General features: G+C 52.9%; 9 protein-coding genes across 9 annotated transcripts; 4 read left to right on the top strand and 5 right to left on the bottom strand.

The window, feature by feature from the left end:
- Window positions 1–4,062: 4,062 nt before the first annotated feature.
- Window positions 4,063–6,354, top strand: TrAtP1_003250 (uncharacterized protein; the record flags this gene model as incomplete). Its single annotated transcript, XM_014087783.2, has 3 exons — window positions 4,063–4,819; window positions 4,888–6,197; window positions 6,289–6,354. The coding sequence occupies 3 exons, from the start codon at window positions 4,063–4,065 to the stop codon at window positions 6,352–6,354; spliced, it is 2,133 nt and encodes a 710-aa protein (XP_013943258.2).
- An 887-nt stretch (window positions 6,355–7,241) lies between these two features.
- Window positions 7,242–9,560, bottom strand: TrAtP1_003249 (uncharacterized protein; the record flags this gene model as incomplete). The annotated part of the gene is made up of 3 exons (XM_066111803.1): window positions 7,242–7,313; window positions 7,411–7,762; window positions 7,828–9,560. 3 exons carry the CDS (start codon window positions 9,558–9,560, stop codon window positions 7,242–7,244), a joined length of 2,157 nt encoding a protein of 718 aa, XP_065967882.1.
- A 372-nt stretch (window positions 9,561–9,932) lies between these two features.
- On the bottom strand, window positions 9,933–12,854 carry TrAtP1_003248 (uncharacterized protein). Its single transcript, XM_014087781.2, has one exon. It carries the CDS (start codon window positions 12,694–12,696, stop codon window positions 10,123–10,125), a length of 2,574 nt encoding a protein of 857 aa, XP_013943256.2. The 5' UTR covers window positions 12,697–12,854; the 3' UTR covers window positions 9,933–10,122.
- Window positions 12,855–13,013: 159 nt separating this feature from the next.
- TrAtP1_003247 (uncharacterized protein) lies at window positions 13,014–13,637 on the top strand (the record flags this gene model as incomplete). Its single annotated transcript, XM_014087780.2, has 1 exon — window positions 13,014–13,637. One exon carries the CDS (start codon window positions 13,014–13,016, stop codon window positions 13,635–13,637), a length of 624 nt encoding a protein of 207 aa, XP_013943255.1.
- A 201-nt stretch (window positions 13,638–13,838) lies between these two features.
- On the bottom strand, window positions 13,839–14,381 carry TrAtP1_003246 (uncharacterized protein; the record flags this gene model as incomplete). The annotated part of the gene is made up of 1 exon (XM_014087779.2): window positions 13,839–14,381. One exon carries the CDS (start codon window positions 14,379–14,381, stop codon window positions 13,839–13,841), a length of 543 nt encoding a protein of 180 aa, XP_013943254.2.
- An 881-nt stretch (window positions 14,382–15,262) lies between these two features.
- TrAtP1_003245 (uncharacterized protein) lies at window positions 15,263–19,132 on the top strand. The gene is made up of 7 exons (XM_066111802.1): window positions 15,263–15,587; window positions 15,761–16,197; window positions 16,296–17,107; window positions 17,161–17,496; window positions 17,550–17,629; window positions 17,693–18,027; window positions 18,090–19,132. Exons 3-7 carry the CDS (start codon window positions 16,353–16,355, stop codon window positions 18,822–18,824), a joined length of 2,241 nt encoding a protein of 746 aa, XP_065967881.1. The 5' UTR covers window positions 15,263–15,587; window positions 15,761–16,197; window positions 16,296–16,352; the 3' UTR covers window positions 18,825–19,132.
- On the bottom strand, window positions 19,114–20,995 carry TrAtP1_003244 (uncharacterized protein). The gene is made up of 2 exons (XM_014087777.2): window positions 20,593–20,995; window positions 19,114–20,420 (listed from the first exon to the last, which is right to left on the bottom strand). Exons 1-2 carry the CDS (start codon window positions 20,698–20,700, stop codon window positions 19,461–19,463), a joined length of 1,068 nt encoding a protein of 355 aa, XP_013943252.1. The 5' UTR covers window positions 20,701–20,995; the 3' UTR covers window positions 19,114–19,460.
- A 106-nt stretch (window positions 20,996–21,101) lies between these two features.
- TrAtP1_003243 (uncharacterized protein) lies at window positions 21,102–23,715 on the top strand. The gene is made up of 3 exons (XM_066111801.1): window positions 21,102–21,405; window positions 21,492–22,226; window positions 22,280–23,715. The coding sequence occupies exons 1-3, from the start codon at window positions 21,194–21,196 to the stop codon at window positions 23,580–23,582; spliced, it is 2,250 nt and encodes a 749-aa protein (XP_065967880.1). The 5' UTR covers window positions 21,102–21,193; the 3' UTR covers window positions 23,583–23,715.
- TrAtP1_003242 (mitochondrial 54S ribosomal protein bL17m) lies at window positions 23,716–24,786 on the bottom strand. Its single transcript, XM_014087320.2, has 2 exons — window positions 24,401–24,786; window positions 23,716–24,326 (listed from the first exon to the last, which is right to left on the bottom strand). Exons 1-2 carry the CDS (start codon window positions 24,614–24,616, stop codon window positions 23,856–23,858), a joined length of 687 nt encoding a protein of 228 aa, XP_013942795.2. The 5' UTR covers window positions 24,617–24,786; the 3' UTR covers window positions 23,716–23,855.
- Between the last annotated feature and the right edge of the window lie 41 nt (window positions 24,787–24,827).

The following is a 24,827-nucleotide window of genomic DNA, read 5'->3' as shown; positions in this document are numbered from 1 at the left end:
TCCGCCGATTTCTCGGACATGGCTCGCCCACGGACCGATGGTGAATGCAGCACGCAAAAATGACAGTCACATACGCTGTTTCTCGATCGCGTACAGCTGGCGGCGTGCACGCGGATGGCTGCTCGCATTGTGGCCGGCGACTGGCGGGATAGACGGCGACAGCCCTGTGATGACTGGTGGCGTCTGGAGGCCGAGGCCGTGGATTGGCCAACACGAGTCTAAGCTGGTGGCCGCGTTGCCGCATCAAGGAGCTAAAAATGGGTCGTGGTTGATGGAATGGAGACCTGGCGGCGACGATGGCGGCCGCGGCTCGCCTCTTGGAGGGCGACACCCCTTGCGATGGCACCCGGATCGGTTGGGCGCGAAAGGTGGAACAGCGCTCCGTACCCGTAGGCTAGAGCCTGGCTTGGGCGCAGCGACAGACCTGGCGCCGGGACAGGGGATCAGATTGCAGAGTGCTACAAATACCCAGTTGCAGGAGGTAGGTACTAGCAGTTGTTGCTGGCATTGATGCACGAGAGGCCAAAGGAAAGACACGGGGAGTCTTGAGCTCGGGCTGGCCTCGGACACGAGTCGAATTGGTTCTCGCTGTCTCACTCGAGGAGCTGTAAGAGGAATGCAAGAGAGGGCGAACGAGGGAAAAGCAGAGCTGTGAAGCAGAAGCGTGGGGGAAAAAGAGAGGCTGAAGAGAGGCTCAAAGGAGGGAGTCGAGATGTAGCGGCCTTGGGGGAATCCTGCGCGGAAAAAACTGCTTCCTTTGTCGGCTGTTGGCCGCGGGAAGGAGGCAGCGGTGATGTGCGGCTCGCGCTGCTTTTCCTCGCTGTTGCCTCGCTGATGCCACGGAATACTGTAAGATGCATGTAGGAATGACTAAGTCTGTGGTAGCATCAATGAGCTGCATCTAACTTTAGCAACAATATTCCAGCTAGTCCCAGGCCCTGTCTGGCTGCTCCCAGGATATTTCGAACCCTTGCCCACCAACACCCACCGCGGTTCATTAGTATTCCAGCTCCCTTCTTGCGTAGTGCTTGTCCGAACAAGGCTCGAGTTGGCTCGTACGGCATGCACCTACTGGCAGAGGCAGCATGATGTGGTACAGTAAAGGCGCAATGCGTTGTCTGCTTGCTTTCGCGCCTAGACTTACCAGTGCTTGAGTGTAGGAGCAGCCAGCAGCGGCAGTGTGCCAATCGCCTCCTCCCCGGCGCGCTGTCGTCGACATCAAGAAGGCTAGAAGACGGCCAGTCAAGCGTCGTCGAAGTTTCCGCGCGCGCTCGCTCCTCTGCGCATGGAGCAACTAGTTCGTGGTCCAAGTGGGCGGAGCCGCGGCAACACCGCTTACTGCGGTCACACCTCTCTCCACCGCAGGGCGAAGCGTGTGCCTGTACAGTAGGGCCTCGTCTGCGAAAGGCCTCGTGCTGCTGCTACGTCAGGTTCGAATCTGCAAAGCTTAGCACTGAGAGAGGGCAGAGACATGGCATCGAGTGGGGGGAAGAGCCAGGCCAAACGACGGACATGTCACGGCTGGGACCCCTGGCTACCCGCTGCCAGCGCTGTCTGGTCTGTTGGAGCGATAACTCAGACTGCATATTGCGCCCTGCGCCGGCGTGCACCCCAAGACGGTGCTGGGTTTTGTGCGTTGGAGCTGAGCCACGGATGTCCGGGTATGCGTCTTCAAGAAGAGGGCTAAGGAAGCGGCGCGATTGCCTCGGCGGTACAGCTGGGTAGTTACTGTACAGTACTCTTTGGCGATCAAGCGACTGGCTGTGGTATACAAAAAAGTTACGATAGGTAGCTGGTGGTAACAGGATCTCGTCTGTGCCATGATATTGCAGCTACATTACGGAGTCTGAAGCACACCCCCTCTTGGCTGTGGAACGCCGCTCCCTTCTGGCTTCCACATCTGGCACTGGGTGCTACCGAAAACTGCCGCCTCCAGAGCTGCGTACCCGTCGCGCTGGCTTTGTCGCACGCAGCCATCGCATCACACCCACTTACACGGACGGGCCTGGAGTTCGGAGGGCTCCTGGGGCATCCACCCACACTTGCACCTTTGCGCGCATGCACGCATACATACGCTGCTGCATTGCTTCCAGCACTGATGTCGGGGCAATTTGGCAGCGTAGGCGAAGTTTGCTGCGTGCCTGGCCAGGCCGCTGTGGCTTTGGGCTGTTGCCACGCGCGGTGGGTGGCTGCCAGGAACCAGGGAGCCCAGGTTCAAGGATGCTAGGTTTGTACTAGCAGGACGGACTGCGACATGCAACGGGCGATTGTCGCTCTGGGTGAGGCGTTGGCGCACTCGGTTGGACCCAGTGAGAAGCGCCGCCTATTAGCCTTCACGCCTCCCGCGCTCCCATGGACCGAGTATTGGCTGAGATGCCTTCTCCATTCACCGCACTCTTCTCTGCGCGGAGGGCTTATCCGTAGAACGCCGCAGGGGAGCACCCCCCTGGCTTGGTCGAGCGATCGGCACGGCATTGCAAGAGTATTGACTGCCCAGGTCTTAGCCATGGAAGCCATCATGTGCGTCCTTTTGGTGCTCCCTCCGGGCTGCTAATACGCCATGCCTTGCACAAGTATGGGGAGCTCCATGCACGCACGCACGCCCTTTGCCTGTTAGTGGTTCGTCGCTCTGTGTACCTGTACGAGTAGAGGTACATGCGTCGAAAAGAGCCGCTTTCCCTAGGCGCATGTCGGTACATTTCCGGGTCTCTTTCTTGCCTGAACGTGTTTCTCGCCTCGCCCTCGAATGGCCTTCTCAGCGACCCAATATCTCCATATCTCCCCGCGAGTCCTTTGAATTGACCGATGCACGAACTTCCATCTCCTTTTCTCTTATTCTCCCCTCCTATCCCTCCCGTTCTCTCCTTTGCCCATACCTTGGAAGCCTGCGCTGCGTTACTTATCCGCAGCAGCTGCCTGCCTGCGCCGTGTCTGTTGCTGCTCTGCTGCTCAGCCTTCCGCCTCTGCCGCCTATCCTCCCCCCCAGCCTTGCGCTGCTCGCGATTCCGTTCTCCATCTATCGCCGGCGATAGTTGCTGAGCCTCGATAATCTGTGCTCTTGAAGCAGGTCCTCGACTAATACCTCGACGCATCGCCCCCGTGCACTGCGCCGCCAAGTAATTACGAACCTGGAAAGTAAAATTCCCACATTTCGGGGTACAGGTACACGCCTCCAGCTGGCTTCTGCGCTGAAGCGGCCACCCCCCCTAGCCTAGCAGCAGGCGCAGCATAATCGCGCGTGTAAAAAAAAAAAGCTACCACCTAAGCCCCCCAAGCGCGACCTTGGAGCCTTCAGCCAGCCCCCCAGCTCTTCCGCCTCAACACATTCTCTCACCTCCCTCTCCAGCGTCCACGCAGCAAACTCTCTGGACTCGGGCCGTCAAACGGCTTGCGCCATCTGGTCCTCGCATCGAATCTTGGCCGAGGAGGATCTGAAAGGGCGAGCATCTGTTGATCGAGCTGCATTGGCCTGCAGTCGGCTCGGATTCGCTTGCTCACTCATTCGCTTTTGCGCGACTCGCGCTCTCGCTCTCAGCTACTGTGCCAGCGGCCAGCTTTGCACTCACTTCACCATCACGGCGACGACGGGGCCCTCGTTATTCTTTTTATGGGCGAGCGTTTGGTAGATTCCAGACTTTTTACTGTGCGCCTTGATCGTTTGGATTTCCTCATTGGGGTGTGGATGAAATTCGCTGTATAGCGGCGGCGCCTTTTTGGGATACCACATCATAATTTCACTTGCGCGAGCTGCTTGGTAAAGCTCAGCTCAGTGCTTTTCATTGCCTGGGAACCGTGATTTGAGAGACTCCATAGTCTACAAGACGTTCATTCACTGGCAGTCACATTGGTGAAGCGAAAACATCTCAGCCTACTACCATTGGTCTTCAACAAAGCACGGCTTACTCAGACTCCAATATAACTTATCGCCAATAATTGTCCTATACGAAAAAAAAATCAAAAAAAAAAAAAATCCTCATATCCGGCCCGGCTGAGCTCGGTACATTCTTTGATCGACAGTATTGTAGGGCCTTTTCAGGCTGTTTCTACTAAAACTGCGCCAACATGTCTACCTTCACCGCGCTTAATGGCGCTTCATCAAAGCTGACAGAACCTCCGGCGGCGCCGGGTGATAAAAGCTCTTTCACAGATGAACGCCTCGCCAACTCAGCGTCAGCTGCACCAACATCGGCTGCCCCTGAGCCGCAGGCAGCAGCAGCAACCCCTCAACGGGACACTCAGCGAGACTCCCAACGGGACTCATGGACGCCTGGAAGTACGATACACGTCGCAACATATCCTCTAGAAGCCGAGAGCTCGCATAAGCGTAAGCGCTCGGCTTCCGTTGAGATTCGGAGAGAACTTGCAGCGCAAGAGCGTACCCCGGATACTGCAACTGTTCCGACGCACGCTGATGCTCGCGATCACTACGGGACCCCTCAGAGAGACTACCGGCCTTATGGTGACGAGCAGCGCGAGCGTGATAAGGAAACGTGGTACTCACACCAAGCTCGGGATGATAGAAATCCCTATGACACTCAGCAGAATTCGGCCATCTCAGCGCATGGCAGCACGGAAGAGCAGATTGGCGAAGCTTTGCGACGAGCCACAAGCCAGATGGATCATAGTGACTACACCAATACTAGTCCTGATGGTGACGATCGATCAATTCTTTACGGAAGCTCATATAGCGACCACAGGGGAGACTCGATTCTGCAGCACGATCCCAAGAAGCGGAAGCGAAATTTCAGTAACCGTACCAAAACGGGCTGCCTGACGTGCCGGAAGAGAAAGAAGAAGTGCGACGAGCAGAAGCCAGAGTGTAAGTCTTGGGCGGAGAGCCTTTTTAGCTCCATCTTATGTGCGAGCCTGATACTGACAACTGAACAGGCATCAACTGTATTCGAGGTGGATTTATATGTGCGGGCTATCCACCACAGAGGGGGCCAGGCTGGCAAAAGCCAGACAACAAGGCTGCTGCCGTGCCACTCGAATCCAAAGACCCAAGCTACGTGCCTCCTGGGGCATATGGCATGCCGCAACCTCAATCGCAGCCTCAACCGCAGTCTCAACCGCAGCCGCAGCCCCAACCCCAACCACAACCACAACTGCCCCCACAACCTGCCGCAGGGCCTGCACCCGGGCCTGCACCTGCGCTGGGCCAAATGCAAACCCCCTTCGGACCCCAGCCAGTAAAACGAGAGTCGTTGACCCATTACCGCGGCCAGCCTCTTAGGATAGACCCTCCTCAGAGCCGACCAATAATCATCTCGGACGATGACCGTCTAACAGCATCGACTATCCCGAGCGCTTCTGTGACGAGCCCGGAAAACAAACTCTCTGCATTGCCTTATACTCCTGCAAACGTCTTCCCTACGCCTGTAAGCGCCAATACCCAGGCGCCACCGTTTGGAGAGAGGATGGCAAAGGAATATCAACGAGTGCCTCCGCTGCACGACTTGAGCCGAACCGAGCCTGAAACGCCTCATCCTGGCAACCATCTTCCACAAATCAACATCCTGCACCCGACGAGGACCAATAGCCCGACACCCCGCCCGCAGCCTCCTGCAACTTCAAACGCCCAGATGGCTGCTCAGCTTGCCCTCTCACACTCGCAGTTCCCGCCTCGACGAACCCAAAAGGAGGAGATGCTTGCCGGACGGCCCTATTATCCGTTTGATAAGGAGCTCTGTCTCGAACGAGAGCGATGTGCTGCTGCCTGTTGGAGATTTAACAATCTCACGACGCCTCCTACGAATGGTATTTCTCCCGAAGAGCGAGCGCGCCTGTTCCTGGAGATCCTGCAGCCTCGCGATCCCGTGCGTGTGTCTCCCACTATTGCGTCTCCAGTTACAAACATTGGACGGGTCGGCCGTCATTGTATTGTCGAAACGCCCTTTGTCTGTGACTATGGGTACAACATTACCATTGGCAATGACGTTGTCATTGGACGCAACTGCACAATCAACGACGTTTGTGAGATCAAAATTGGGGATAACTGTGTCATCGGCCCAAACGTCAGCATCTTCAGTGCCTCCCTTCCCACCGACCCAAAGAAACGTCAAGGAGGACAGGGCCCACAAGTTGGAAGGCCCATTATCATAGAACAAGATTGCTGGATCGGTGGCGGTGCCATCATCTTGCCTGGCCGGACCATTGGCAAGGGAAGCACTGTAGGAGCCGGATCAATTGTCACCAAGGTATGCCGCATCCCCTTTCTGCTACTGCTCAGTGACTCTTTTCGTCTTTTCCGCCCAAAAATATGGATGCTAACGGAAACTTTTCCCATAGGATGTACCTCCCTTTACCGTCGTGGCTGGCAACCCTGCACGCGTGCTTCGCGGCATTGCGTCTTAATCTCAATCGTGTGTTTTCCTTTGGGCGCATGCTTTTGCATCTAATGTTATGATACCCAAGCGTGCGCGCGCGTATACCGGAACTTGCTGTGCATAATTACGCCATCTTGCATGGGCTTTTCTTTTTTTTCTTGTCTCTTTGCTGTTGTTTTATTATTCTGGTTGGCGCTTGCTTCAATTTCCTACGCGCTGCGATATTGTTATAAGAAGAGTAAAAGTTTTTTTTGTGCTGGCGTTTGCGTTTTAATGACATGTACGTGGCACCTCGCGGGACACGTTGGCAGGTATGGAAATTTGGGGAGTGGCAAACTCATAAGGGATATATATATATACACACCTATATATAGGATAGCTTAGCTGGGCTTGGCTTTTGATGTTTTTTATACAAAAGAGGACCCTCGGCTGGGGGAGTGTGATGGAAATATTCTATGTGATTTTTATTCTTTTTGTCTTTGTATTAGCGTTGTGCGTGCCCTTACTTTTTATGTTGCTACTACTGTTTTGTGCTGTTCTATCTATGTGTGTGTGCCTGTCATCGAACTATGTCTTTGAGAAAGGGGGGTGTAGAGAATAATTTGTATTTTGTGCGTGGGATTGGGATATGAATAATGTGCCTGAGGGAGCATATAAGCAAGCTCTGAGTTTTTTTTTTTTTGTTATTCTTATTATTATTTTCTTTTAAATATGTTTCACTTTCCTACTTTTCTTTTTGGAGACGTTGTTCTGCTTGACAGTCTATTACGGTGGATTTATTTCTTCTCATTCCTTCTCGTAGACAGATGAGAGTACTGACCTTGTATATTGTTTTTAAATATACGACTCGGAGGACTTCTGTGCCTCTTCTTTACTGTTTCAGCTATTCCTTGGGTTAATAGTATATAATACGGGCTATAAGCTGGTGTCGGAGAAGAATTGTCTCCATGATCTGGAGTCGGACTGAATATACTGGTCGAAAGAACCCTATTTGCGGAAAAGGTAAAGATCTGAATGTTAGATTCTACCGATTGGGAACAGAAAAAACAAGGTAGTAAAAGGAGGGAGAAAGGAATTTACGAACCCAATCAAACATGTTTGTATCGTCAAACATTTCTTCAAAACTGAGCATAGCATCGCCAGCGCCATCTACAAATGACATGTCGTCTGTGACGTTATAATCTTGGATGTCGTCGCCGTTGAGAGCTGACGGTTGCTGCAGCATCATTTCCTCTGATATTGTAGGAACGCTTGGCGTGCTGGTCATTTGGGCGGAAGCGCTTGTGGAGGCGAGGATATTTGGGGGATCGATGCGGTTGAGAATAGCGCCGAGCACTCTGGAGGCGTGGAGGGCGTCGACTGAGGTGGTGCGGCGGGCGGACCAGATGGAATAGGCGGTGCGGAGAGTGGCTCTGCACTTGATTCTGTCTTGTGGGCTGAGAGACAATCTCTGCTTAGCATGGTGGAGGGACAGACAGTATTTTGTATAAGAGAGACTTACCTTGTGTCTGTAGACTCGCTTAGGTCGAGACACATGATCATTGCCGCAAGCAAGAAATGATGCAGCGTTAGGCTCGAAACCATGAACCTATCTTTGTACATTCTCCCTCCCGGCCCAGTCTCAATATCAAGCTCTGCCTGTATTTCCAGGATCGTGAGCGCCGACTCCCTGCAAACCCGCCTCGAGGCGTCATACTCGGCGTCGTGCTTGTGTAGTGTGAGATGTGGGCGGTGGAGGATACACAGGCTCTTGAGGTACATGAGTTCGAGCATGAGTCGATGCATGATTGTGTAATTGGCATCTGTAAAGGCCGTGTTGCGGATGGTGCGATTGCGCAAGCAGGCTGGCACGGAAGCATGCCACTCTCGAAGCTCTTGGTCGAGAGACAGCGTGTCGGCATAGGGAGCTGGAGTGACGGCGAGGACGTGGCGCACCACACGGCGCATAACTCGACAGAGCATTGACTTTGTGATGCATGCGAGGGCGGGGATGGGGTCTGTTGGTGGACGAGGAGGCGGCAGCGATTCGGCATCCTCGTCGAAGTCGTCGTCGGTGAGATTCGTGGGATGGCCCACGTCGCAGACATCCTGGGTGATGATGGGGGGCATGCCGTTCTGGAACGAAAAGAGCAGATCCGTCGACTGGATCACGAACCACGTCCTGCGCCGCATCTCCGCCTCAAAGGGCGTCATGGCCCTGTTGCTCGACACCCTGGCCGCGTCGCGATGGTAGCCTTGCCTCTGCGCCAGCCGCACGGCGAGGCCGTACAGGGACCACAGCGACGAGTCCGAGTCCAGCTTCTGGACGTTGCGCGAGTGGGCGTGCATGAGGAGCGCCTCGACGGAGAAGCGCCGCCCCTTGAAGTACTGCCCTGCGACGAGGCATTGGGCGGCCTTGTTCATGTAGCAGCGCGAGTCGGGCCCTACCGTCAAGGGCGATGACGATGTCGACGAACTGGAAGACGTGGCGTCTGCCTCTTTTGTGTTTACAACCATTGTGCCGATGCTGAGGATGGAGAACAGGATGCTGATCCAGAGAAAGTCGGCCGAATTGGGATCCGTCCAAAAGGCATCGTACCGACGCTTGAACTGGTGCGTATGGACAAAGATGACGGCGAGGAACTTTGCTCTGAAATACGCCATGACGAGCTTGTCGGCCTCCTGTCTCGACGGCAGACTCTCCACGACGCCCTTGATGGTGATGGGCGGCACGTCTCCCAGCACAACCTCGGGCTCCGTCGCCTCCACGCCATCAGCATAGTCGGGCTCTCGATCCGCCGCCAGCACGTCCTGGATATCGCGAATGCCCTCAACCAGCGCCGTCCACGAAGTAGCCCCGTGATAGTCCGTCTCCAACTCCTCTTTACCATCGCATCCTCCTCCAGAGCGCAGGCCATCATGTAACGGCGCTGACTCCCCCTTTGCGAGGCGATTCTCGGCCAGCCCCCTCACCATCTGCTCCAGCTGGCTGAGCTTGAGCTGGACATCCTGCCGACTGTTCCCGCCGCCGGCTGCCCTGCTGTTATCAGCCGCTGACGATACAGGCGCCGAGCCGTAAGAGCAGGCATCGCCCACGCTCCGCTTCTCGCAGGCGCCGCATGGATGCTGGCGATCGCATCTCGACTTGCGCCGCTGACAGGCCGTGCAGGAGACGGCTGGGCGGAAGCGCCTCACGCGGTACGAGTCGGTGGCGCGGAAAACTGAGGTGAATTGCGAGATGCCTGGTTCGGGCATTGAGAGGAGAGGCTTTTGTCAAATGAGTTTTGTCTCTTTTTTTGCTTGTTCCTAAGATGTAAGAGACTGAGACAACAGCATGTGATGCCGCAAGGTATCCCTTTAAGATTCTTTCTTCTTTCTCCCAAATTGGAGCTCTATGATTGAGGAATTATAAGCAAGTTATATTATTTCAATAAGAATGAGCGAGTGGTGGTCATCTAGAAAACCTCAAGCTGCTCATCGACGGCTTTAGGGAACAGGTTCTAGGTCATTCTAGTTAGTCCGTAAATCCGAGGGCTTGCACTATCCGCTCTTCGCACCCCAAATACTGCACTGATGTGAGAGTAACATATTCGTGTATGGGTAAGTATGTATACGTAAAATAAATAAAAAATACTCTAATGTTATTCCTTCTTTATCTATATTCGATAGATTGATGCATATTCGAAGCCGTCACGAGTATTCCAATTGCTTTCCACTCTATGGTATCATGCCATTCCGCCGTTCAAAGCAACACAAACTCCAAAGCACCTCTTCGCCTCCGTCGATATGCCAAAAAAACGTACAGTTACATGCCGCGTTACTCATACAAATCCTCGCCTGCCATCTTTTGTCTATTCGTGTCGATGATGCCTTCCATCATCTCTAATGCCCGGCCCTGGTTCTTCAGTTTTCCAAACGCCTTGAAAGTAAATAGGTCAGGCTTGAAGCCTGCCGCCTCCATGTCCTGCAAAGTAGACACTGTCTTGTTGATATTTTGCATCTTCGCATATCCCTTGGTCAAGGTATTCCACGTCACGAGGTTAGGGTCGACATTCTGCTCCTTCATAACCTGGATGACTTGCTCCGCCAGAATTCGATCTCCACCGTTTAGTAGACCGCGCACAAGGATGCTGAATGTGCATAGACCTGGAGGTGGATGGACAGGAATGGCTCTGTTTTGACCATCATTCGCCTCAGAGTCACCTCCCTCCGCAGCCTTTGACACGCTTCTCTGTACATGATCTTTGAGCATGTCTCCGAAAACTTGTAGCGCAGGCCGGGATAGTCCTCGTCTTTCCATCATAGTCATGATTATAGTATCATGAACTAAGCTGCCTTGATCCTTGATCAGCTGAGCGGCAAAATCTTTGTGTTCCTCAAGCCGAGCCTTGAAAAAGACATAGAAGGCCATAAGATCGTAAGGGTGTTGCAGAGTCTTAATGTAGGCCCTGAGCATAATGGCTATGGTTGTTGGATTAGGTTGTAGTTTCGGCCCGACATTCGGGGTGGAAAAGAACTTTTCAGTAAGAGGGACTATCGTGTGTAGAAACTCCCACCGTCGCGGGCGGCTACTGTCAAATTTCTCTCCGTCATTGCCCGTCGTCTGGGTTAGTATCAGAGGCAAAGAGTCGGGAAGCCACCACTGCAAAGGCTCCAGTTCGAATTTCTTTGCGTATGCTCGCAGCATCGGCCCAAACAATGGATAGACCCAGGGTGTGGAGAAACTCTTCTCGCGGGATTCCATCTCTGCGAAATAGAACACGGTGTGAAGTGCATTGTTGAGCACATCCACATAAGGGACGTTGGCTACTTTGGCAACTTCAAGGCCTTTGGCCACATTCTCTACCTTGAGGCTCCCTTTGGCACCTCTGAAGATGGTTGACCAGGCTTTTGCATCCAGCTGAACGCCAGACTCGGAGAACAGCAAGGCAAGCCGGATGGCCTCGTCAACTTCTGCCTGCTGGCATAGAGAATCGAGAAAGGCCGTTGCATTGATGACGTTGGGTACAAAGCCTTTGACCATGAAGTACTCTAGGGCATCCTTGGGCGAAAAGGCCGGCTTTTCTTCTGACAAGCCGCCATGTGTGATCCGGCAATGCAACAGCGTAGTGATGGTACTCGAAGGGCTGGGTGCATTGAGATCGACTCCACTCTCGGCAAGTCCTTTAAGGATCTCAAATGCAGCATCTTTATGTGCCATCTCCTCCGCCAGCTTTCCAGCAAACTGCAGTTGGGTATTTGGATGTAGCTTGACATTGGCCCTCTGCAACATATTGTATAGCTCACTAGCTTGGTCACTTGGTAGCTTGCTTGCAAGAAGACCAGCTGTTCGCTGGCCAAGGGGCACATGGCCAGCAGGGGCATCTTCGAGGACTTTGGCCACAATCTCCACCATTTCTTCTGCCTTGACAGTTCGCTCGCGAACATTTCTAATGCTGCTAATGCGCAAGCGTTGCGCAATGAACAGAAGCACATCGTTAATGGCGTACCCAGGCGGTAAAGGGTCCAGAGTAGCCTCCAGCACCGCATGTGCCTTTTCAGGGCAGAGGTCCAAGGTCGAAAGCATAAGTACAGGCCACTGCTTGCGGCGGCTTTCTATATCGAGACTCTTCCATGCCTGCTGCATACTACGGGCATCGCTGAGTCCAAAGAGCCACTTTGCATTATCTCGCCAAGGCCAGGGCACTTTTGGCACTTCTGGCTTGTCTGGTCTCGAGACTTTCCAAAATTTGGTCTTCCAAAATGTAAAGGCTTTCCGGGCAGACTGGAGCTCAGAAGTAGGATACTGATGTCGAATGTAGCCCCATTGCGAGTGCATTCCTCGCAAATTCTGCAGCTCTCTATATGCCATTCGTGATTTTTCGTCTACAGGGGAAAGTTGTTCGGTATTCCGAGCATTGGATCTAGAAAAGCGATTGATCCTGTTATTGGTGATCATATAACGCCTCTTTCCGACAAAATAAGGCTTTTCCGGAGCATCATGGGACTCGGGTTTCGGGTTTCGCTTGGGAAGCCTGGACTTGTTCGACGCCGATCGATCTTGCTGAATCTCCTTTCCAACTAGTCGATTTTTTCGGTGCTTCGAATGTGGCATGTCCGAAACAGCACGACTGTTCGTTACGTCGCTGACTGCTGCAGAATTGGCAGATATGTCGATCGTCTCTTGCGGATTCAGATAGGAGGTGAGATATTGCGGCCGTTGAGATGCATTGTCGCTTTCGAATGGTCGGACATCGTTGAGCGATACAGCTTGCGCTGCAGAACTCAATTGTCGTAGCGAAGTTCTTGCGGCGAACTGAAAGGTAGGTCGGAGGAGAGTCATAGACGAGGAAGATATCCTCAAGCACCTGCATTTCAGCAAGGCGGCGCGAACCATGGGTGCCGCAGACATTTTGAAGGATCAGTGGCCGGTAGACGGCCAGCAGTACGCATCGTGCACTGCTGCGAGCTGCGGTTTCTGCCAACTTGACAATCTCAGCAAGCCGAAATGGACTCCGTCGTTGCAAGTTCTTGGAGGCTATCGCAAAGAATATTTTAGCACCGTCCCGGTTGGCTTAGCCGCTAAAATTCGGCATGTGGCCCTGGCAGCACCTTAAGCACCGCCCCACCAAGCTTCAATTCGCTTTTCCATGCCAAAGGCTAATCTAGACCATCGACTCTTTGATTTTGATGTTGGCCTCCCGCGCGTCATAACAAGAGCGTCACAACATGAATTCACACAACAGCCTCAGCGCCGCCGCGGACGAGCGAAAAGCGCGTCTCGCAAAGCTCAAAAACCTCAAAAGAAAACAGCCCACCGACGAGGTCGCCACTCCAGAAGGCGAACGGGATGCATCGCAGCCAGAAGAGCCCGACGTTGCGACGATACATCTCTCTGGCCGAAACTACGATCCGGAGACAAGGGGTCCCAAGCTCGGATTCGACGCCCCGCCAACTCTCGCCCTAGAGAAATCTACATTGGAGGAGCAGGCCGCAGAGGTGGAAGCCGAAATCAGGGAACAGGCTGCTAAAGAGGCAGAAGACGACAAGGGCCTTGATCTATTCAAGTTGCAGCCCAAGAAGCCGAATTGGGACCTGAAACGCAATCTGGACCAAAAGATGGAACTGCTGAACACGCGGACGGATACCGCAATCGCAAAATTGGTCAGAGACAGAGTAGTGGGTGCTCAGAAAGCAGCCCAGAAGACTGCGGGCGTCGACAGCGGAAATCTAGATGGAGACGCTGCTGGGGTCGACGGCATCGCTCTCGTCGAGGGACTCAGGGTTCGCGAGCAAGAAGAGCAGGAGGAAGAACAGAGAGAACGCGAGGAAGAAGAGTCGATGGGTTTATAAAGGATACCAAAATGGAAAGAAAGAATTGGAGGTACTGTATGTAATTACTTATGTTTATTCCTGCTATGGCATGGGCTGGAGTTTTTTTTTGTTTTGAGGCATTACGGCTGTTATATACTCCTGGACAACAAATCAAGATACCCTACTATCTTCCTCCCATGTTCATAGACTGGGTTAACGCTAACCGCTTGCTGAAGGGGCTCAGACTTCGCTCTCGAGGCGCGTCTCTAGGAGGCATTCTCCCTTGTCCCGGATGACCACCGCCACGACGTCCGCCACGCGGTCGGTTGTCATCATCTCGCCTTCTATATGGCCGGTTATCTCGCTGCGGTGACCTGGATCGCGAGTTTGAATCACCCCGCCGTTCGCCATGACGCCTCCCAGGCCCCTGATCATACCGTTGGCGAGGGGGCGAGACGTCATCTCTTCGAGCATGAGAGGGCTGCCCGTATCGATTCCTATCACTCTCTGGAGTACCCTCGCGCGAAGGGGATCGGCTATCGCGTGATACTGAACGCCTTTGTCGTCGTGGAGGTGACGGGCTTCGGCTGTAACTGCGATCACTGGCGGAGTCTGCGCTGTAACTGCGATTGCTGGCAGGCTTGGGGCTATGATCTCGACGCTTGGCGGCTGGAGATTTAGTTCTTCGTCTAGGTGGTGGAGAGCGAGAATCTCTCGAGGCATCTGTTGAGATGGTTGAGACTGAGTGAGATGAGATGGATCTCCGGCGCCTGGAACCTGCATCTAGCAGTTCATCATCGCGATCCTCGAGCTCTCGCTTTCTTTCCCGTTCGGCCTCTAATTTGGCAAGTTCCTCATCTGCAACGCCTTTCCTATGGTAGTGTTAGCTAGCTGATCATCCAAATTATAAGGGGCGTATATGCATATATGCAAATGGGTTAGAGGCTGTAAAACCACATACTTCTTTTCAAGGGGGTTTGGAGTATCACTCGTCAGTTTAGGGACAAGCTTAGGATTGCGAAGCTGTTGTGAACGCGAAGGACGAGAGACATATGGCCGTTCCTGAGTTGATGCCTTGCATTCATATGAATAGTGCCGTGCTGAGCGTGTTAGCTAAGGCATCTCACGAGTGATGATTGTCTTTGGCACATATCTCGTTTTAAACATTTTTGGCACTGGACATTGGCCGGAGTTGACCTGCTGGGTCCTCCGCGTCCTCTGTTCGTAAACATGGTAAACACCGTATAAGTGCCCTGTACGATAATTGATGGCTGTGATTGAGATGATGCAGATCAGGGCGTTTCAAGTTGAATGAGGAAGGACTTGAATCTCGCCCGGGATTGTCTGATTTTACTATGGGGGTATGCGTAGGGAGCTCTACAGTGGACTTTGCATCGGTTCAGGGCGCACGCGAGTCCTACGAAGCGCTGAGAGAGCTGGTCTCGGACCGCAGTTCAGCACGTGATCTGTGCTGTGTGCCAATGCTGTACCGAGTACGAAATGCAATGGGAATAACTGAATTGTAGCAGACGTGCTTGATGGGTGTGATTCCTTGAATATACTGTGGTTCACAATTACAATCGCTAAGAAAAGAATTTTTGACTTATACGCTCTAAGGAGTGCGCTTAAAAGTTCAATGTAGTATATATTCACAAGAAAAAGCAGCCACTGAGATCTAAACCCATACAGAAAAAAAACACTATGCGGCATACAATTTACCATCGACTTGTCCCTGTCTCGTACTAAAACCCTTACCTAAGCAGCACACATTATTGTTCCGTAGCAGGCTGGGTGGAATCTGCCGGCGCTAGGACAATCTGAGCTCTCCTCTGAGATTTGTAACTGCAGATTCTCCAGTGTCCTCTCCAGAGCCTTGTCGTCCTCACCCCGATGACATCGGCCTGAACTGCGACTTTGGCGCTCACATCTGCTTGCTGCCTGTCAGTCTGTCCCGTAGGCGCTGGGGGAGCCACTAAGCCACCTGTCGCTGTAAGTCCGCCTTCCGCAGCAAACCCAGCAGTTTCACCCCTCTCAGGGATAACTTCTTTTTTTTTGGGAACACCCCTCCACAAGAAAGTCCTGCCATTCGCCTGGCTCGCACGGCCATCACTCCATTTTGCTCTTCGCGCGCAGCAGGCCTTGTTGACCGAATATCCTTCCAGGCTGCCAGGTGATTCCGAAGCTGCGATCACGCCTCCACGGGTTCTTGAACCGACCGCCGCGAAGGGGAAAAAAATCTCGATTCGCTCGTTTCGCCAAGACACGACCAGCTAAACGAACGATGTACTTCCTGTTACGACAATGAAGCACCTGCACTCTGTCTTCGATCTCCTGGCTCGTTCCCATTGATTCTGCTTCTTGATCTTGTCTTGTCTACTGTCTTTCTCACCCGCTTTCGCTCGATTTCGGCGCACTTGGTCGGGTGCCTTTTTGGATTGCGGCGCCCACGATTGATTAAAAAGAGAAAAAACGTCCCTTCTCCGCCTTGTGTTCTGCCTTGTTATATACCCAACCATTGGGCCTCGAATAAGTCGTTCCGGGCCGTGAATACCTGCCGGCGACGATTCCTGCTGACTTACCGAAACGCTCCTTTGCAAATGTAAGTGTGCCTCAAGCCGGCCATTTTGCGCCGTACATCTCCAGACACGCTGTCATTGGGGAAGCCCGGAGGACTGACCAATAATCGTCTACCTGCAGATAGCTGCGTCTGCGGCACCAGAAAACCCCTCAGATTCGTCTACTAGCCGGTCGAACATGTCGCCAAAGGACCAAGCAGGCGCCAGTACGCTGCCTCCTGCTGGCGAGCCCACCCAGTCTCCGCCGTTGGCTCTCTCGTCGCCCCAGTCAGCGAACCCATTACCGACTGATATTCCTGGGGCCATGGAGAAGGTGGCGGCATCGCTCAACGGCCTTAGTCTCGGGTCAAACATTCCCAGCTTGGTTGTTGATGGTAGCAACTCGTCTGCTGCCGCTCGATCTCAAGCCGTATTCAGCAGAGCGAGTGGATCTGATGATTCCCAGAAGGCTGATTCCAGCTCGGATTTGGGCACCAAGCCCCCTAGCCTGGATGGGAAAAGCATCACGTCTGGAACCACGTTTGCCCTCGACGAAAAAGAATCTCTCCGCCCGGATGACAGTGCCAGCGTCAAAGCTGCCGCCGAGGATGACGATTCTTTCTCGATCCGGGGATCTCTGATTGCGGGCTCACGTATGAGTTCAGATCTTGCTGCCAGAGCTAGAGGCATACAGCTAGGAGATATGCCAGATCGGCGACTAGCGCAGCCAGTAGCTGGAGGTCACGGACATGGCATTCTGACTCCTCAGAGTACATCGTCAGAACAGCCAGCGCAGAGCACATTGAGAAGCGTGAGCGGGTCATCGGACGCCTTGAATGTTATTTACAGACAAGCTCCTGATGACAAACTCCTCGAAGCTTTGGCGGCTCCAAGAGATAGGCTTTTCCTCTTGCGATTGGAAAAAGATGTCATCGATTTCGTCCAGGACTCAAAGCAAGTTTCCCTCTCCTCCCCCAAGCAAACAACTCAATTAACCGATTTTATAGGGAGCCATACATGGATCTTCCTCCGTCGAATTCGTTTTGTAGGATGTTGACCCATAAGCTAGCCGACTACTACCACATGACGCATTCTTTTGAGCCCCATATCGGCTCTGTTCGTATTTTCAGAACGCCCTTTTGTCGAGTGCCGCCTTCTCTGGCAACAATGATACCCCAAACGACTGTTTCAACTAGCAGCACTCCTCCGCCAGCAGTTTTGCCAAGGAAGATCATGCGTCGAGGCCAAGACGAGGAGGGTGGCAGCGGCAGCGCTGGAGCTTCCAAGGCTACTTCGGAGAATGGAAGCGATTCTAAAGATAAGCAGCCGCTTATCAGTCAAAAGTATGTCGTTGTTGTCAAATATTGTATGCGGCCACTCATTAACCCGCTTATAGGTTGACACGAGAAGAGCGAGAAGAGATGTACAAGCTCGCTAGACAGCGAATTTTCGGAAACTCTGAAGAGACACCGTCTGGTGAGTACAGCTGTGAAGACCTGAAAAAAGAATCAAAACTCAATAACTTACTCGTTCCATCAGAAGCAGATGGTGAATATGGAGTGTCCCGAGCAAGCTCTGTTTCCGCCAACAATAGGTCTACTGCCAGTAAAAAAGCAAAGCCTATTAAACAGCGGCGCGATGATACAGATGGCTTCGACTCGAGGCGCCAGTACGCGCCTTATTGGGGCCCTCAACAACAGACTTGGGTGTCTCAGCCACCTAACCAGTTCATCCCTCCTGCGAATGGACAGTTTAACTCGCAGCCCGTTCCAAGTTACCCTGCGCAGGTGGCCACTGCATACGGTCAGCAGCCTCCTGGGTACCCTGCGGTGCAAGGAATGGCACCAAGTGCGCCTTATCCGACTCCACCTCAGGTATGTAGTGCATTTGGTTGCTTTCCAAGCAAGACGAATCTACAGTTACTGACTTATTCCAGCCGTATGCGCCGCAGCCTGTGCAGCAACGGTACCCTCCAAACGGAAGCCCGATGACAGCATATGGTTCGCCAATATTACCTGGTGCTCCTCCACCAAACTGGCAACCTGGGTTCAGTCCCGCACAATATCCACCCCGAGGACCTACTCCGAGTGGCCCTTCTGCGCAGGGTGGAATTCCGTACGCATTTGGGCAGCTACCGGCAAATATAAACCCTCATGACCCCAAGAGCCAGCATCCAATCCCTGGAAGCTACAATCGGAACCACGCTTTCAATCCCAAGACGCAATCTTTTGTGCCAGGGTCGAACGGGATGCCACCGCCTATGCAGCCGCTCCAGCCGCCATTTACGGCACCGGGATCTCACCACGGCAGTCCCCAGATCGGGACTCCTCACCTGGCCTACGGCGGATACCCAACAGCGATGCCACCTCATCCATATGCTGCTGGTGGATATAACATGGCTCGACAAGGCTCGAACAATTCCATTGCTGCGTATCATACCCCACCTCCTCTTGTCGCTCCGCCTCATGTCCAGCACATGCCGCCGGCAATGCAAAGCCTGCAACAACATATACCACAACCCCAGCATATACCCCAGAATCAGCAGGTACATGTTCCGGGCCGAGCAAACATCCCTCAGGGACCGAATCAAATGTTTAGTACTAGTAGTAGTCATTTACCTGCTTACGGTAATCCAGCAACGCTGCCGCAGAAGCCAGCTACTGGAATTTAATGAGCATCTTCAGGTGTTCGGGGCTGCTGGAGGCCCCCGGCGCATATGGCATATTTAGAGCAAAATATTACTCTTGGCGTTTTAACGGTGGGAAGGACGATTGGTTTCTACTTTGTCTATTTCTCCTTTTCTCTTTTTTGGACCCTTCTCCTTTCTACTCACTCTTTTACTTTCAATACTAGCGGCGGGTGAAGAGCGAGTTTGTTGGAGGCTATAAAAGAAAATGCTAGACATGACATCACATTAAGAACGTATATCATGTGTCTATGTAGGATCAGATAGAGAATTTGCGTGACGAATCAATATTCATATCTAATATCTTAAGTGCCAAAATTATGTCTGGCATACCACAACGCCAAGATGATACTGCGTTCGCGTGTAGGTGTATTGTTGGGACAATGTCGCAATGCACGTCCAAATTCGCTCCCACCCATCCATCCCGAGACGCCACGGGCATGCTTCCTATTTCCTCCTTCAACATCATTTCCTCTTTTTTTTTTCTTCTTCTCTCTCAATAAGGGCCTTTCTTTATAGAGCCCAAGTGCCGAGATGTAAAGGGAAAATTATAAACCAAACGACAGTTATACAGCTGCTGTAATAACCGTCCCTCTATCCTTCTTTTCTTCCCTTTTCGCCTTACTCGGTGGGCTCTCGAGGCTCTCGGGGCTCTCGTTGTTGACCGCCGCCTCTACCGCCACCACGTCCACCACGCTTGTTTCCGCGCTGGGCACCCTTCTCGCCGTCATTCTTGCCCTCCTCCTTTTCATTGCTGACCAGGTTGGCAACCGCCAGTCGCTGGGAGAGATCGATCTGGGTTCGGATAGTGTTGGCCAGGTAGCTGACCATGAGGACGTCCTGGATGTGGTTGTTGAAGTCGTGCTCGATCTGGGAAGCATCGACCTTGGGGGCCAGAGACAGGGCGCTCAGGAGGTACTGGGCAAGGGCGTTGTTAGGCTCCTCGTCCTCATCTAATACGCCGTTAGCCCATTCGCTGACGCGGTCGAGAAGGCTGATGGTCTGCTCGATGGATCGGCCCAGGCTCTCAATGTCTGATACCAGGGGAACGTTCCGTGACTCGACGTCGCGGGCGCTGGCGACGGCCTCGAGGGCGCTCTTGTCGGCGTCTCCATAGAGCATCTTGTGGGGGACCTGGATGAAGAGGCAGCTCTCGGCAGCTCGCTCGGCGTTGACGGCGACGGGAGCGCTGATATAGCATCTCGTCTCGATGTCCTGGCCGGGCTCTGTGGAGATGGTGAGGTGGATGGCGGGGTGGGGGAAGGTGCCGGTGTCCGGGGCGGCGAAGAAGTTCTGGATCAGGGCGCTGAAGCTGTTGAGCTCGTGCGAGGTGGTGTACCAGCCCAGCAGCGACTCGCGGGGCGCGGCTTTGAGCACCAGGGCCAGCATGTTCTTCTGGTACTCGACGTCGACCTCGACCTGGTCCTCCTCCTCGGTGTGGGGGATGGCGAAGCACGACCGCACCTCGACCTCGGTGCCATCTTCGGAGCGGGTGCCTACCAGGGCGCCAATGACCCGCGTGGACTGGGAGTTTTCACGGATGTCGCGTCGGACGGCATGGTCGAGGATGGAGAGGACAGCCTAGAAGCCGGAAGAGCAATGTGTCAGCCATTGAACATAGTTTTTAAACCTTTCTCTTTCTCTCCGCTTTCGCCCTCCCCTCTCAATCTCTTTCTCTTTTCCCTTTTGCATTCCTCCACACTAAAAGACCTCTTCCGCAGACGCTCTATTATCGTGGCAGGATCATATATACCTGGGGTTGGATCTGGACAGAGAGCGGGGCAATGTTCGTCTGGAGCCCGACGTTGGTGTGAGCCAGCGGGCGAGCGAGGTGCAAAAACCGTTCCGTTGCGGCAGCCATACTGGGCGAAAAGAAAAAAAATGTCTCGACAACGTAAAGAGATGTCGAAGGACTAGTTTTTCTTTTTCGACTTCTAGGATGTAAAAAGATCGAAGAGTGGGGGGGAAGGGGAAGGGGGGAAGGAAAAAAAAGAGTGGCTCCGGCTTGGAAGTTTTGGCGTGGTGTTCTTTCGTCTCTTTTTTTCACACCTCTACGATGGTCCTCTAAATTTCGCCGATTTTGTGATTTACGGTTTTGGCGGGCGGTGCTGGGGTTGTGCGCACTAAAATTGGCAATGCGCTGCTTTGCGATAAGGCTGCGTGGCGCAGACGCAGTTTTACCCCACCATAGTGTGGCTGGTGAAGAAGGCCCATAATTTCATGCAAGGCTGATAGCTTCAATCCAACTTTTTTCCTTTTTTCCCTACCTTGCCTTGTGGTGTCGTTCGCTTCCTTGAGAGAGCGTTTGTGCATTGGCTTTTGCAGTCAATTTTGATTCTTTGCGATTCTTTGCCATGGCAGGCCCAAGAGGAGGCGGAAACTTTAGAGGCCGCGGCTCAAGAGGTGGCTCCAGAGGTGGCCCAAGAGGTGGAAGTTTCAGAGGTCGCGGATCAAGAGGTGGAGCAAGAGGCAGAGGCAGAGGAGGCAGAGGCAAGCAGTTCAGTCGATGGGGCCCAGACAGAAAATTTGATGGTGCTCGGCTGGCTGAAAATGGCGAAGAAGAGGAGTATGTCATTCATTCTCAGCCTAATACCTGAATCATTGGTTTGTCTACATGTGTAACTGACAAGACTTTTTTCCCATTGGCTATAGTGAGAGCGGATCTGGATCAGACGCCTCAGACGTGGAATACGGGGCGCTCAACGATGTAGCCTCAGATGACGACGAGCAGCAGGCTACCGCACGCCCATACATGGCACTGATGCAGAAATTCCACGATTCGAGCGCATCAAGTGCGCCGAGCGCCAAACGGAGAAAGATTTCACACGCCGAACCCTCAAGCCGGAGCCCAAGCCCAAGCCCCGCGCAGGAGCAGTCAGAAGACGAGGAGGAGGAAGAATCGAATTCCAAGCGAGAGGATATTGACGAAGCTGACGAGGAAGAGGGGGGAGGAGAAGAAGACCAGACTGGAGGCGTTGAAGATGCTGCAGACGACTCAGACGACGAGATTGATGCCACGGATCCGTTTGACGCCCATTTCGCCAATCCAGACCAACAAATAAGTGCGCCAGCGGTAACAGCGGCGAAGAAGGGAGAATGGGCTACAAGTCGGGCTATGATACAGCCTTGGAGAGCAGTTGTGGTCTCTCCTGATACCAACAGCACTGATCCCATTCCTCAGCCAATATCGGGACTTGGTGGGCTGAAACTTAAGCAGAAGCTGCGAGAAACAGCAAAGGAGAAGATGAGCAATCTGGATACAGCCCAAAAGGCACTTGCACCTTTATTATTCGGTTACAAGGACATCTTGTATTGCGACCGGTCTGTGGAGAACTCTCACAAAATGCGACAGACAGTCTGCCTCCATGCGCTGAACCACATCTTCAAGTAGGATTAAACCTGGCGAATCTGAGAGACTATTATGCTAATTATCATTACAGGACTCGAGACAGAGTAATCAAGAACAACTATAAACTTTCAAAGGCTGGCGATGATGCGGAACTTGAACTCCGAGACCAAGGCTTCACAAGACCCAAGGTCCTGTTTCTTCTACCAACCCGGAACTCATGCGCCCAGATTATGAAGGTGATCCAGGACTTGATTGAACCAGACCAACAAGAGAATTTTAAGCGTTTCAATGAATCTTACGCTGAGAGCGACGAAGCCTTTGGTGCTGATCGGCCTGCCGATTTCAAGGAGCTGTTTGGTGGTAATGACGACGACATGTTCCGCATCGGCATCAAGTTTACACGCAAGACGATCAAGTATTTTGCGCAGTTCTATAGCTCTGATATCCTTTTCGCTAGTCCTCTTGGCCTGCGTATGGCTATGGGGTCCGAGGAGGAGAAGAAGAAGCCCGATTTTGACTTTCTCAGTTCCATTGAGATGGTTGTCATGGACCAGGCAGATGCTCTGTTGATGCAGAACTGGGAGCACGTTGAGCACATCTTTGAGCACCTCAACCTTCAGCCCAAGGATGCGCATGACTGTGATTTCAGCCGCGTCCGCAATTGGTATCTGGAAGACGAGGCAAAATACTACAGGCAGACGGTGATTCTATCTGCCTTCAACACCCCCGAGTTGGCAGAGCTGCAAAGAGTATACTGCCATAACTGGGCTGGAAGAGTTCGACTCCAGCCGGAGTACCCTGGCGTTCTTGGACAACTGGGTGTCAAGATCAAGCAGACGTTTGCTCGATTTCAATCAAACACCGTGGAAAAGGATCCCGAAGCCAGATTCGAATACTTCACTTCTACCATTATTCCTTCTCTGGTGAAGCGATCCAAAGATACTAGCGGGACCCTCATATTCATCCCCTCGTATCTTGACTTTGTTCGCGTGAGGAACTATTTCGCTACCGCCGACGAAGTCTTCAGCCTCACCTTTGGCGTGATATCCGAGTACACGGAAGTTCGAGAAGCTTCCCGAGCTCGATCCCACTTCTTAACCGGCCGACACAAGGTCTTGCTCTACACCGAAAGAGCACACCACTTCCGACGGTATCAGTTCAGCGGGGTGCAGAGAGTCGTCTTCTACGGGCTGCCGGACAATCCCATCTTCTATAAGGAGATTGCGGGCGGGTACCTGGCCAAGAGCGAGAAGGACATGAAGATTGAGCCTGGGCAGGGGACTGTGCGGGCGATATTTTCGAAATACGATGTGATGAAGTTGGAGAGGGTGGCAGGGTCGAAGAGAGTAGGGAAGATGATTCAGGATCGTGGTGATACCTTTGATTTTGTGTAGAATACGCTTTTCGGGCGCAAGCATGATGGAAGTGGCCGGCGTAATATCACAAAATTCGGCGTATTGGATCTCTAGTATATATTAGGCAGACATTCCATCATTGGTAGACATAAAATGGATATTTATATATATATATGCTGTGTTGTACATGGTGCATCTATTGCTCAACGGAAGACCGCACCGGAAATTCTAGATAGTTTCACTTTCCCCCCCTGTCTTCTCTCCATGGTGTTTTGATCCATCATTTTTTCATACCTCATCATACAATCATTCTCACCTCTTTGCTTCCTCAACCGGCTTGCCAGACTTTACGCTTTTAGGCACAATATCTCCCGCCATGGCCTCCGCAGCAGCACCCTCCTTCTCAGCAAACTTGGCTGACTCAACACTCTCATCCTCCTGGGGGCTTGACTCCAGCGCACTCTCGCCCTCGGTGCTCAAGATCATAAACTTCTGCACCATCTCCTCCAGCTCATGCTCGTCCCGGAACTTGGTCACCTTCTTCACGTTTTGAAGAGTAACCGGCGTCGACTGCCGTCCCAGCAGGCGGTCCCGCGCGAGCGTCTTGGCCGTCATCATGAAGCGCGAGTCCTTCTTGCCGTCGACGAATTCGAGGATTGCGCTCTCGCCCTGGTCGTATGTGTTCTTGGACTCGGTGCGGACGACGCGCGTGTAGCCGCCTTCGCGGGCCAGGTATCGACTTCGGAGTTCGCCAAAGAGCTTGGGTAGGAGCCTATCGGGGGTCTATACAAATATCCATTTATTAGCTAAATTGTTTTCTTAAAGTAATGCAGGCCTCAAGGACATTTTGAACTGACATAAAGAATACCCTGCGCTGATCTCCTGCACGGCTCATTGTTCCTCTTGGCCAGCGTTATTAGCTTGTCCGCCAGGCGCTGCGTCTCCTTGGCCTTTGCGTATGTGGTCTGGATGTGTTCATATTGGACGAGCTGCGTGACGAGGCCGCGCAGCAGAGCTTGTCTGGCGGACGATTTGCGGCTCAAATGCCGGTACTTGACGAGACCACCCGCCATGGCAGAAGTCTGATGTCTGATGTAGCAATTGAGGGTTCTGGCGTTGAAAGGGTTATTCGATTAAACAAATAGCCGTTATTCTTTCTTTGGCTGTTCTTTTCGGGTTGTAGGCACTGTTGCTGTGCTGGACAAGGCTTTGGAATGTCTCGCTGCAGGTTTGAAGCCTTTCGTGGCGGGCTGCCATCTGGTTGGCTGTAATTTTTTCTGCGGT

The sequence above is a fragment of the Trichoderma atroviride genome, chromosome 2, assembly GCF_020647795.1.
Source record: "Trichoderma atroviride chromosome 2, complete sequence".
In the NCBI taxonomy this organism is placed as follows: Eukaryota; Fungi; Ascomycota; class Sordariomycetes; order Hypocreales; family Hypocreaceae; genus Trichoderma; species Trichoderma atroviride.
Note: the sequence above shows the minus strand (reverse complement) of the source record. Positions and strands in the feature narration are given on the sequence as shown.

Coding starts and splice junctions, on each gene's coding strand:
- TrAtP1_003248 (XM_014087781.2), bottom strand. CDS start 12,696: ATGTCTGCGGCACCCATGGTTCGCGCCGCCTTGCTGAAATGCAGGTGC.
- TrAtP1_003245 (XM_066111802.1), top strand. CDS start 16,353: ATGTCGCCAAAGGACCAAGCAGGCGCCAGTACGCTGCCTCCTGCTGGC. Junction 17,497..17,549: donor CAGCCGCTTATCAGTCAAAA/GTATGTCGTTGT, acceptor ACCCGCTTATAG/GTTGACACGAGAAGAGCGAG. Junction 18,028..18,089: donor CTTATCCGACTCCACCTCAG/GTATGTAGTGCA, acceptor GACTTATTCCAG/CCGTATGCGCCGCAGCCTGT.
- TrAtP1_003244 (XM_014087777.2), bottom strand. CDS start 20,700: ATGGCTGCCGCAACGGAACGGTTTTTGCACCTCGCTCGCCCGCTGGCT. Junction 20,421..20,592: donor CTGTCCAGATCCAACCCCAG/GTATATATGATC, acceptor TCCGGCTTCTAG/GCTGTCCTCTCCATCCTCGA.
- TrAtP1_003243 (XM_066111801.1), top strand. CDS start 21,194: ATGGCAGGCCCAAGAGGAGGCGGAAACTTTAGAGGCCGCGGCTCAAGA. Junction 21,406..21,491: donor GAAAATGGCGAAGAAGAGGA/GTATGTCATTCA, acceptor CATTGGCTATAG/TGAGAGCGGATCTGGATCAG. Junction 22,227..22,279: donor GCGCTGAACCACATCTTCAA/GTAGGATTAAAC, acceptor TTATCATTACAG/GACTCGAGACAGAGTAATCA.
- TrAtP1_003242 (XM_014087320.2), bottom strand. CDS start 24,616: ATGGCGGGTGGTCTCGTCAAGTACCGGCATTTGAGCCGCAAATCGTCC. Junction 24,327..24,400: donor CAGCGCAGGGTATTCTTTAT/GTCAGTTCAAAA, acceptor ATATTTGTATAG/ACCCCCGATAGGCTCCTACC.